Source organism: Scardinius erythrophthalmus (assembly GCF_964197995.2).
Source record: "Scardinius erythrophthalmus genome assembly, chromosome: 5".
In the NCBI taxonomy this organism is placed as follows: Eukaryota; Metazoa; Chordata; class Actinopteri; order Cypriniformes; family Leuciscidae; genus Scardinius; species Scardinius erythrophthalmus.
In genome coordinates, this window is record NC_138225.1 from 17,317,501 (window position 1) to 17,329,638 (window position 12,138).

General features: G+C 35.7%; 2 protein-coding genes across 2 annotated transcripts in view; one reads left to right on the forward strand and one right to left on the reverse strand.

The window, feature by feature from the left end:
- tm2d2 (TM2 domain containing 2) lies at window positions 1-8,603 on the forward strand. Its single transcript, XM_081366820.1, has 4 exons — window positions 1-574; window positions 684-771; window positions 3,130-3,245; window positions 5,571-8,603. The coding sequence occupies exons 1-4, from the start codon at window positions 300-302 to the stop codon at window positions 5,782-5,784; spliced, it is 693 nt and encodes a 230-aa protein (XP_081222946.1). The 5' UTR covers window positions 1-299; the 3' UTR covers window positions 5,785-8,603.
- The window catches only part of htra4 (HtrA serine peptidase 4), a gene marked incomplete at both ends in the record, with an annotated part of 22,122 nt that continues 16,787 nt past the window's right edge, over window positions 6,804-12,138 (reverse strand). Inside the window, 6 exons of the mRNA XM_081366821.1 lie at window positions 6,804-6,969; window positions 7,967-8,062; window positions 8,152-8,209; window positions 8,288-8,402; window positions 9,061-9,093; window positions 9,193-9,387. Of these exons, the coding sequence (XP_081222947.1) occupies window positions 6,804-6,969; window positions 7,967-8,062; window positions 8,152-8,209; window positions 8,288-8,402; window positions 9,061-9,093; window positions 9,193-9,387 (663 nt within the window). The remainder of the gene's footprint in view (window positions 6,970-7,966; window positions 8,063-8,151; window positions 8,210-8,287; window positions 8,403-9,060; window positions 9,094-9,192; window positions 9,388-12,138) is intronic.

Below are 12,138 nucleotides of genomic sequence, written 5' to 3' on the forward strand. Positions count from 1 at the left end.
ATTCAAATGGCTGAAAATGAATGTGAAATGACGTAACGCTACACAAATAGCGTCATCACAATGCGCCGCCTATATTGACTACTGCACAGCTCAGTTTTAGCTTGTGTTCACTAGTAGCAGTGTAATATATGGTTCATATTCGGTCACAGTATGGCACACAAGTCGCATAATATTAAATAATACCGCCAGTAATATGTTGTCGACTGGCATTTACAGATGCGACTGGCAAAATCACCGCTAGGTAGCTGCTGTCTCGTTCATTAGCTGAAAGATCAGCCAACGTTAGCCGTTCAGAAATCATGCCGCAGATTTCAGTCAACTACATTTTGTTATGCGGGCAGTTCTTATTGCTCTTTACAGTGCTGCTTTTACAGTGTCTGGACGGGATTCACTCGGAAAACTCAACCGACCCACCCGGAAACAGAGTAACGACCAGCAAAACAGTTCTGTTCAGCGAACAACCGGGAGAAACACTTGTGACGGAGAGTGCTAACGTTATACCTACTGAAACATCAAATCACACGGAGCAGTACGAGTACAACCCTCCATCACCTGTCGTCCTCTGTCGATACCTGTAAGTTCACTTCATCTTTCTGAAGCACGGGGCCTGTTTTATGTAAACAACAACAACAGTTCAGTGGGCGCTGTTATAGTTTATGACGATGTGCTAATATCTCATTTAGACCAGAGGAATTCATATTCTGCCAAGATCCAGTCGATCACGGAGGAAATGTCTCTGCCTTTCAGGAGATGGGCTATGGATGTGTAAAGGCAAGTTCAGTTGGGTTACACTTTATTTTAACCCTCTGGGCTTCTTCGCCCGAAAACGGGCGAAAACTTGAACGTTTCGAATTGTTTAATTTTTTTGCTTCATCGGATGGGGGTGAAACTTGGTGACTTTTCTTTTATTACCTATATGAACACACAAAAAAATCAAGGAGATGATTCTGATATGTTAAAGGGTCGTAAAAAAAAAAGTCACACTTAGCTTCCTCCCGCCCGAAAACGGGCGACATAGGAAATGAATGGGAAATACGAAAAAATAGGAAAACTCAGAGAAACTTTTGGTGGTACAAGCTACAGATCAGCCACTGTGCTAAAAAAAGTGTACAGCAATGAAGGGGTGACACTCTAGAACATCAAGAGTGCAAAAAAGACACCCTCCCCCCCCCACACACACACACCCACACACACAAACACACACACACACACAGAGAAATGAACTGGTAAGACTGAAACAGCAAATTTTGCCCCAAACTATATAAAAATGATATAATCATAATAACTCCAAAACTATAGCAAGGAGAGTCAAAAGGTAGGTATCGTTTGAAAGAACTCTTTTTAAATTTTTTGAAAATATAAATTACATTACATTTGGACATTGTCCCGCCAAGAAACGGTGGATAAAAGACAATATATATATATAATTTTTATTATGATTTTGCATATCTTTCATATTTGTCATGGAATAACTCAGGAAGGAAATAAGGTAGGAGGAAAATTCTTTTTTAGTGAAGTCCCCCTACATGTTAGCTGCATCTGGATAAAAAAATAATAATTTTTGGATAAAGGAATCAAAAATTACAGCATTTTGAAAAGAGACAGCCTTTTTGTACAGTCTTTCACACCCCCTCATGGGCAATTTTTTCTCCATGAAGAATATCTTGTCATAAAAGCAATAGATTATGTTAATTTTGGGCTCATTTTAATTGTAATAATATGCTGTAAAAAATGAAGTGCCATTTTCAATTATCTGAGAATGTTTCATGAGCTGTATGATGTTTTTGACACATTGCAGTACATTATTTTATAGATTATGAAAAAAAGAGAAATTCTATGTATCAGCAAATAACTCAGCAATACTTAAGAGTTTTTCAAAGTGGATACATTCACTGTAAAGTTCAGACTCTAAGCTTTCAAATGACATCAACTTTGTGTTTATCAAGGCAAGGTTTTTGAAAAATATGGTAATAAATATTTTCGCAGCTAGGTGGCGCCTGCTGGCGGTACACTTGGTTTTAGAGGGATTACTCAGCACTCGTTAGGAATTAATACATTTAATTAGATGCGTTAAAAAGCTGAGATTCTAAGCTTTAAAATGATATATAATTTGTGTTGTTCCATTCAGTGGTTGATTAGTAATAAATTGTTTTCTTTCCGAATGGGAATAAATCAAATAAATAAATAAAAAAGCTATAGGCCGCCTATGGGCGGTTATAGGACATGACACAAATTAATAAATTTTGAAGCCACTAGGTGGCGCTCTTCTCACTTGAAATATTTTTTTTTTAGGCCTGCACTCTAATTTGATGTGAAATGTTGCATTTATTGAAAAATAAAATAAAATAAATAAAATAAAAATATATATATTAATTCTAATGGAAAAAATAGCTCATAAAAATTACATAATTAATGCAAAGTATCATAAAAAATTCTAAAAATTCTATATAATAATCAGAAAACATTATAGAACAAAACAATATTTGAATGGTTATCCTAGGACAAAGTTAAGTACAATTTTAAGGCTTCGCCCGTTTTCGGGCGGGAGGAAGCTAAGTGTGACCCAATTATGAAGAAGCCCAGAGGGTTAAGGTGTCTTTGTTACAGTGCAATTAGCCTATACATTTAAATACTGAGTAGTAGGCTATTAATTAACTATCCCCCGGTTTCACAGACATGGCTTAAGTCTAAAATGCATGTTTGAGCTGTTTTAACTGAAAGCAACTTGTACTGAAATATCTTAAAATATGTCAGTGCCTTTGTTTTGTTTAAAGATGCATGTTTTTTTAAAAGCTATTTTAATGTCCTAAGGCCTAATCCTGGCTTTATCTAAGACCTGTCTGTGAAACCAGGTCTATGTGTACTTAATATAAAGGGTTATGGTTAGGATTAGGTTTGTTGTAGGGTTAGTAGCATGTAATTATGCATAATTTATAGTTGTAAATACATGTAACAAGGATATTTTTATCTACATTTTAATTGGAAAGATATGTTGCGCCCATAATCTGCAGTTCAGAGCCTTGGAAAACTCTTGCTTTTTAATTATTTAATTATTTTTATAAAATCCCTTCCAGCTGATGTTTATTTATGTCGCAAAGCTAAAAAAATACAATTTACGTTTTCTTGTAGTTTGGTGGTCAAGTGTACAAAGATGTGAACCATACCCAGGTGTTATGCACGGCACTGGATGGCATAGAGTGTGCTGGACCACGGGAGTTTCTCAGAGGCAATGAGCCATGCATCAAGTAAGTGAAATAAAATATAGCGTGGACATTCTGGAAATCTGGAAAGTGGAAATAACAGCATTTTCTTTTTGCACTAAGTATAAAAAGTATAACATGCTATTCATACTTTAGTACAAATGGTGGTAGATACTACAGTATTTGCATTTCAGGGTCTGTATTGTAAGTAAGTACATTTTATTTATAGGGCACGTTTAAATTCAGCTTACACTGACCGAAGTGCTGTACAAAACAAGCTTAAAATACAATATTTTCATAAAATCAAAGATAACAGTTGCTAATCCATAATTTAAAAGAGTAAAGATGTGTCTTGAGTCTAGATATAAAAACAGAAATAGAAGGAGCACTCTTAATGTCAGGTGGCGACCGGGGATTCCATAAAGGCTCTGTCACCTTTCGATTTAAGACGTGAGCGTGGGACATGTAGGAGAGCTTGATTGGCATATAAGATGGTGCTTGTGCGTAAGAGCTTTAAAAATAATCAACAAAATTTTAAATTAAATTCTAAAAAAGACAGAAAGCCAGTGAAGAGAAGCTAAAATTGGAGAGATATGATCACTTTTTTTTGCACTAGTTAACAGTCTAGCTGCTGCGTTCTGAACCATCTGTTAATGTGCCAGTGAAGATTGTGGAAGACCATGGTATAAAGAATTACAATAGTCCAGCCTTGATGTAATAAATGCATAAATCAATTTTGTAGTACATTATAAAACAGTATGCAATAATAACAACAACATATTTAGTCTATATAATAACAAAATGCGCTATTTGCACTTAGTGTAAATAGACACTCTGATATTTTATTAGATAAATTATTTCATATTGTTACATCACTCCTCGGGCAAGGAGTGTTCGGAGGAATGACGAACAAGGTTAAATAATTTGAGAAAGACAAGGAGGTTTTCCCGTGTCCAACCCCAGCACTACATCCTAGACACTTAATCTGGTAAAATGAAATTGAAATGAAAAATGTATTTTAGTCAGAAATAAAGAACAAACAGAATGAGTCATAGAGTCTCAGGAGGGGGTTAAGCTAAAACAACAAACAATTCTTTCTATGGTTAAAGAAAAACGAACTTTCCTGGTCAACAAAGGAAAAATTAAAAAATAAACAGGGAACTTCCCTACCTCCCTAACTAAACCAAAATCAGGAGAAAACTATTAAACAAAAGGTGGCACCTGCCTTCCTACTCAAAAAGAAGTAATTTGTTTCAATAGATGAAATTTCTTACAGATCATTGTTGGGCGGCACACAGCACACCAATCATATAATCATACAACTAATTCAGTCTTCAAAGTTAACACCAACAGGAGAAAGGAGAACCCTCTCCACACAACACGCTCAATTTGGTCTCTCTCCTCTTCTTAATGAGCACTGAAGCTTTATACCACTTCCTTCCACTCATCTGCCAATCAATCATAACCGGTAGGGAAACCAGCAAGGTAATTGGGATCAAGTGGCAGACGTAAATACCTGTTAGCTGAAAATATGGCGGTATAAGAATAAATACACCAAAAACAGCAATACGCATAGCAATAACCTTAATAACATCCCCAGATTTAATAAACAAAAGAAACAACATGTCCTAGGACATAACAATATCATAAAATCATAGAAATTATTATAAACTTAAAAAATAAGGAAATATCTATACTTGGCTTAGCTGTAAAATATTTCATCAGCTAGTCATTGCTCTTTTGTAGAGTAAAACTTGCTTACTAGCCATTAAAATGCTTGTTTTGGAAGCGAAGTGTTCTTTTGAGTCGGTTCGTTTTAATGAGTCACAAAAATGGGTCTGAATGATTCATTAGCAAACTGTTCTGAATAATAATGATTTTTTTTTAATCGTTATCCAGTAATCACAAATGACTAGAAAGGTAATGGAAAATAAATTTGTCAAAAACGTCGGAAACCTTGATAATAGCTTTTACTGATCAATCGTTTCACATATTTATTATTTTAAGAAAATAACACTAATATGAGATGACAGCCAGTTACAGTTACACAAAGTGTTTCCTGTTGTTTGACTTCTGCTTCACAAGAGAGCGTTGCATCATTTTTCATTTCTTTACCACAAGAGGGCAGTGAGTTACTGTAGATTCCTTTCACTGAGAAGTATATACGTGCATAATGTATCTGGCCATCAATAAATAGAGTTGTATCAATTCACAAACTTTACACTAAACATTAACTATTCTTATTATGAACTTTAACTGTCGACAGTGTGTTCAGTGCATGCATAGCTTACATGTGTTTTTTTTTTTTACGTTTTACAGTCTATTAATGCATTGACATTAATGGATTGTTTTTCCTCTTTGATATTTAAGATACACAGGACACTACTTCATCACCACCCTACTGTACTCATTTTTCCTGGGATGTTTTGGTGTCGATCGGTTCTGTCTCGGGCACACTGGGACTGCGGTGGGAAAGCTGCTTACTCTGGGTGGCCTTGGCATCTGGTGGTTTGTAGACCTCATTCTCCTGATAACAGGGGGACTGACTCCCAGCGACAGCAGCAACTGGTGCACTTTCTACTGACATAAAGTGACTGCAGCTTTTCACCTTTCTTGTACTCGCAAGTTAAATTACATACACTGAATGCATGTGGGCTTACATAGGCCTTATTTGCCATGCTTATTTGTAAAATACTGTTTCTCTTATTTCTTTTGTAAAGTGTTTGTGTAGCAGCGATGTAAATAAATGCCATCTTCCAAGAGTAAAACTCTTACGTTATACATCAATATGTATGATGATCCAAGTGTAATCTTTATTAAACATACAACAAAGTTGTCTCGGAAATTAGTTTGGTATTTTCAATACACACTACACTTCTCTGCCTGTGTTTCTTTTTTGTTGTTCCACCCGTTAATTTCTTCTTTCATGTTTTGCAGATTGCGTGTTCTTTGTTCATTATGTATGAGATTTATTTCCTGCTGAACAGTTGATCTACTGAAGTAAGGGGCACTTGCAACACATCCAAGATTACTGCTTTAAAACAACATGTTCTCACAATTTTTGTTCAAATCATATGGATAAAAAGACTTGACTGGTGAAATGACTCCTTACTTGACAACACTTGAAAGCAGCAGGAAGTAAGTACATGTGGTGTGTTTGTTGACCATGATTGAATTCAGCCTGACAGATCATCAACCTCAATATTTCATGCACTAGAAGTCTCTAATTTAAAACACTGCAAGAGTACAAGCTGTTATTTATTAAGTGCTTTCAACAATACCATCATACACTACTACAACATTTGAGGTCAGTAAGATTTAGTAAAGAAAATGTTACAAAAGATAATATTTCAAATAAATGCTGTTCTTTTGAACTTTCTAATCAAAGAATCCGAAAAATGACACATAATAAAAACGTGACATTAAACCCAGTCAGGAGAATATATACAGAAGAACAAAATCATTCTATTTGTATCAAAATGCATCACTGGGCTTTGCCACTTCATCATGATACTCTATGTTATCATTAGAATGCCCTTTTCAAATAAAGCATGTTTGTGGATAATGCATTGTTTAGATGAAAACTAGCAACAGGAATCTTTCTCAGTCCACTTCGTCAGGAACCACTGTTAGTGTGACTTCTTCATTAGCACGGCGCACCACCAAAGAGAGGACTTCGTCCGACTGCACGGCCTGACTCACGTCCTCTGTAGAACGCATTGGATGTCCGTTAATGCTGATGATCACATCTTGGTTGAGCAAGCCACCACTACAAACAAATCACAATGTGTATGTGAAATATTTGTGATACTCTTCATCATTGTACCACAGAACAGCACATATATAAATGTTAACTGCAACAGCGAACTGATCAGGCTTTGGATTTAAACCGTCCCATGATTTTTTTTTTTTTTATGATTTGTTGTTTGTTCAAGTGGACAATGCAGCTGAAAAGTTCATAGCTCGATCCAATAGCTGTATCCACTAAAGGGATAGTTCACACAAAAATGAAAATAATGTCTTCACTTACTCGCACTCAAGTTGTTCCAAACCTGTAATTTCTTTCTTCTGTTCAACACAAAAAAAGATATTTTGAAGAATGTTGGTTACCAGAAAGTATTTTTTCCTACTATGGAAGTCAATGGCTTCCGTCAATTGCTTGATTAACAACATTATTTAAAATATCTTCATAAATGAAATGAAATTCTGTTTTTTTACTCACCCCCATTTAATTCCAAACCCTGTACGACTTCCTTTCTTCTGTGGAACATAATAGAAGATATTTTGAAGAATTATGGTACTCAAAATGTTTTGGTTCCCATTGACTTCCACAGTATTTTTGTCCACACAATGGAAAAAAAGTCAATGGGAACCGAAACATTTGTTTTACCAACATTCTTCCAAATATCTTTTATTAGGTTTCACAGAAGAAAGTAAGTCATACAGGTTTGGAATGACATAAATGATGACAGAATTTTCATTTTTGGATGGATTATCCTTTTAAGTTTCTAATGCCGGACACTTATCATATGAAATCAAAATACCACAGGGGGAAATTTCATCATGGAACAGAGGTGCTTCAGGAAAAGATGCATTCATAGGGTAAATATGTAAAAGCCCCTGTGGTATATGTGATGAGGATATAAATCTTTATCTGACTGAAGGTTATGATGGTATGAAACGGGCCTCTGGGCCTAGATGAGTGAAGAAAGAGCTGCGGTAAGAGTTAATGAGTAAGATGAGGTGGTGTCGGCAAATCCCTTTACCTGAAGGCAGCTGTCCCTGGAATAACCTCATACACATACACTCCTGAGCTCACATCTGGGAACTTGCTGTCCTTCTCCTTGAGCTCCCTAATCAAACTGATTCAATAATGTCAAAAACACTATCAAGATAACTTTATATCGTCATCAAAGCATGCTTGAAAAAAATAAAAATAAATCAAACTTACCCAGCTGAAAGTTGAAGCATTCGCACTCCCATATATTTCTTTTTAGTCAGCATTCTTCCTGAAGTGTAAGAAAACAGCTACTTAATTCAGACAAGATAAAAACAACCAAACAGCTAAACAGAAGTTGTTTGCAAACCTTTTATTTGTCTGTCATAGGAGTCTGCAAGGAACTGCCGTATGCGGTGTGAGGGAATGGCAAATGATATTCCAGGCGTAACCTTCAAAGTGTTTATGCCAACTACATCCCCATCCTTGAAACCGCAAACAGGGAGCATAATATTGAAATGCACTGTAATGAATGAACAGCTACCTTGAGACACACGAGGGACGGTGGTCAATGGGTTTAATTATTTAATTGAACAGTAATAGGAAATACTGAGGTGACTGTTTAAATAACTGTAATGAAAGATTCTTTTATGAAGTATATGAAAAACTATAAAGCCTATATTATATACATGTATGAAAAAAGACATTGTTTGATTCCAGTTTTATGGTGCATCTGTGCAATGTTTTTTACACATTTTCAAGCTCCTATTGTGCACTATAAATGGATTTTTTTTTTTTTTTACTGAAGAGCCAGATGCATGCTTGAGCCTGAGGCTTCTTCAAGGACACATGTTGTGTTTTCCTTTACAAAGATCAATAGAATAATATAAACCACCGCAGGTAATTTGCCCAGGGTATACTAAATTTCCAGATGGAAGCAGACATTGAAATAGTAGATTCTGCACAGTAATGAACCATGAATACCATCACTGAATGATGAACAAATAAAAACAAGAGTTATAACCTTGGGGGAAGTTTTACTGAAACAAATAAAGATACACAAGAGCGTTAGCAGCTGAGAGAGAATTATTTTCAAAATATATTTAATGCCAAATAAGATACAGGAGAATAAATGCTTCTTACCAAGTTTACAAGGGGGCCTCCTGAGTTGCCATACTGTAAAAAAAAAAAAAAAAAAATATATATATATATATATTCCATTCATTTACATGGACAGTTAAAACTGACGATAATGTCTATCTGTAGAATGGTTACATTTATAATGGCATCTGTTTGAATATACTCCATATCAGAGTTCTGCAGGCCAAGTTCATGACCTCCTCTGTGGGTAGTGCTGATGATACCGGTGGTCACTGTGTTTTGAAGGGAAAACGGGCTTCCCACAGCCACCACAAACTCTCCTGGCCTCAAGTCTGATGAATGACCAAGTAAAAGCACAGGCAGGGGAGTCTGTATAAAAGAGAGACACAGACATACTGTATTTCATTAATTCCTCTAAAACATATTTTGCCAGCTTGCTCATTTTTGCAGCTTGTCTACTCCGTCATGTTGAGTTGTTTTGACCCCGAAACACAGTTTTGAGCACAAATTATATCTTTGGCTGTCGTAAAATGAAACTTGAGAAAACGGCTCAAGATTATAACCAATTTTCTGACTTTTTTGACCAAATTAGATTTATTCCAGCCAGTGTTATTAAATCTGTTAAAAATATTTGTTAAAATTTCGCATATTGAAATGAAGCTGCAATAAAATAGAATTAGAAATGTTGCCTTGACAACTAACTGAAATAAAAAAGTTTAAGTTAAAATACTAAAATTACTAAAAATTGAAACTTAAAAAAAGTTACAAAAGTAAAGTCAATTACAGCGATCTGTCACACCATACTAAAAGAGCATAAAAATGACATTTATCATTTATCAATTTCATAATTACTTTTGAATTGAATTTCGTTATTGTCATTGTATGCTATTTACTCTCATTGCACCTGTCCAACGGAATTACACTCGAAACCTCCTTAGATGCAGTAATAAAATAATAAGAATAATGGTAAGAATTATAATACTAAGCATATACATTCAATAAAATACAAATAGCAGAAAAATAGATTAAATAAAAAGAACAATTTAAAAATAAATAATCAGTCCAGTGTGGAAAAGTCAGTGACGATAGCTAACAGCAGCCACCTATAAACTAACACCTATAAACCACTGTAAAAAGTATAAAACAATGTCAACAATATTAATTATTCAGACAAATACCCCTCTCACAATTGTAGCAATTACACGCCATTCTCTATGCATTCCATTAATTTGACCAAATGGTCAAAAAGTGGTTACAGACAGTTGAAAAGTCAAAGAATGCTTATTGGCTTGGTTCATACTGAGCATATTTAGCTCTGCATGGGAATAAATATATTCCTCAGTTTTAAGGTATGGGCATATGCCTTGTAGCACCTGGCAGACGGGAGTAGTTCAAACATGTGATGGCACAGGGGTGTGTGTGGTATAGCTTTCGTCAGACAGTGTGATCTATAGATGTCCTCTAGTGCTAGAAGTTCAACACCTATTATCTTCTGTGCTCGCAGGACAGCCCTCCGGAGTGCAAACCAGCTTAAACATCCTTGGGAAAAACAGTTGTTGCTGTGCTTTCTTAATCAATGCAGTAGTGTTTATGGACCATGTGATGTCTTCTGAGATGCATGTGCCCAGAAACTTAAAACTGGACACACTCTCCACTCTGTCTCCATTGATAAAGACTGAAGCATATTAAAACTTCTGTGATCTCCCAAAGTTAGCTCCTTGTTGTTTTCTGTTGACGGTCAGGTTGTTCTCTGAGAACCAGTTTACTAAGTTTTGTAGCTCCATTCTGTAGGCTTGACCCCTGGAAGACCCATTACATTTACAAAATTTGAAAGCGGTAACTTTACATTTTTTTAAAAATACACGATTCTCTACAAACGGCTCAGTGCTACTTCCGGACCAACTCATGATACAGCGCGTCAAATTTGAGATAAATAGCAAGTCACATGTCTTGTTCAGGAAGAAAAAAAAGACTTCTGCGCTGTCACCCTTTTAGAAAAGTCTAATAGGTTTTAGTGAAATGTTTGAAGCCAGCAGCCAGTCTTGGCCCGAGCCTGTCCCTGCCTGCCTGCGCTCTGTAGGGGGCATTTCTTTGACTTCAGGCTGATGCACCAGGCTTGATTACCAGTGCTTCTAGAGCAGGACGGCTTTACACTCTGTCTCAACCTTGACTCCGCAGGCTACTGCTGGGGGCCTGAGCGCTGCAAAATAACAGATTGCCATCTGCCTCCCCAGCACTTTTCTTCTACTTTTCTACTCCTTTCTGAAACCACAGGTAGCCGTACACAGTCTGGGACTGAATTAAAGTGATTACCAATCATTGTGCTACATGCTGTTGCTATGGTCTGGGTTATGGCGAGACGTTATCGGTGTTGGCAGAAGATACCCCTTACGAAAAATAAGTTTATTCAAGTGCTCTATTAGTATACTTCTTTTAAACTAAAAATAAGAAAGAATACTTTCAGTCTACATTTTATATACTTCTCAAAAATATACTTTATGTACTTCTCAGAAATATACTTAAAATTACACTTATACTGAGAGAAAAGTCCAAATATATTTGGCCTGTACTCAATCTTTTGATCGAGATATACTTAAAAGTATAATTAAGTAGACTATTCAAAGTATACTTGGCTTGTAGTTGTGTTAACCCTTTTGATCGAGTAGCTTATTAAATAATCTTTTTTTTTACACAGTTTTTCATATACAGTCTTATGAAACTTACATTGTTTGAAAACATTGTTTAGAATATTGATATAAAACAGATATGTTTCTAATTCTGTGTATCTGAATTATTGTGTAGGCTAGTCCACTGGTAGTGTATAAGAATTTACTCTAATTCTACTTTTCCTCACCATTGACTGAATTTTAAAGCTATCCATGTTTTCACTGTTATACGGTAGGGAGCGCTACATGACACATCTTCTAGTACAGAATCTATGGATCAAAACACAGGTGAAGAAGAAGCTGAAACAAGTGATAGAAGATTGTTCACTCAAATGTAAAATAATGTGAGCATCAAACATTAAACAGTGTGTAAATCAAAACTGCGTAATATTACCAAATGAAATGAAGCGTAACCCATGAAGAGAAAAGGACTGTGAAGCTTTGGGGGTGTTGG

What these genes read in the sequence shown, in the direction of transcription:
- tm2d2 (XM_081366820.1), top strand. Translation starts at nt 300, where the DNA reads ATGCCGCAGATTTCAGTCAACTACATTTTGTTATGCGGGCAGTTCTTA. An exon ending in GTCGTCCTCTGTCGATACCT is followed by an intron (nt 575 to 683) that starts GTAAGTTCACTT and finishes TATCTCATTTAG; the next exon opens with ACCAGAGGAATTCATATTCT. An exon ending in TGGGCTATGGATGTGTAAAG is followed by an intron (nt 772 to 3,129) that starts GCAAGTTCAGTT and finishes GTTTTCTTGTAG; the next exon opens with TTTGGTGGTCAAGTGTACAA.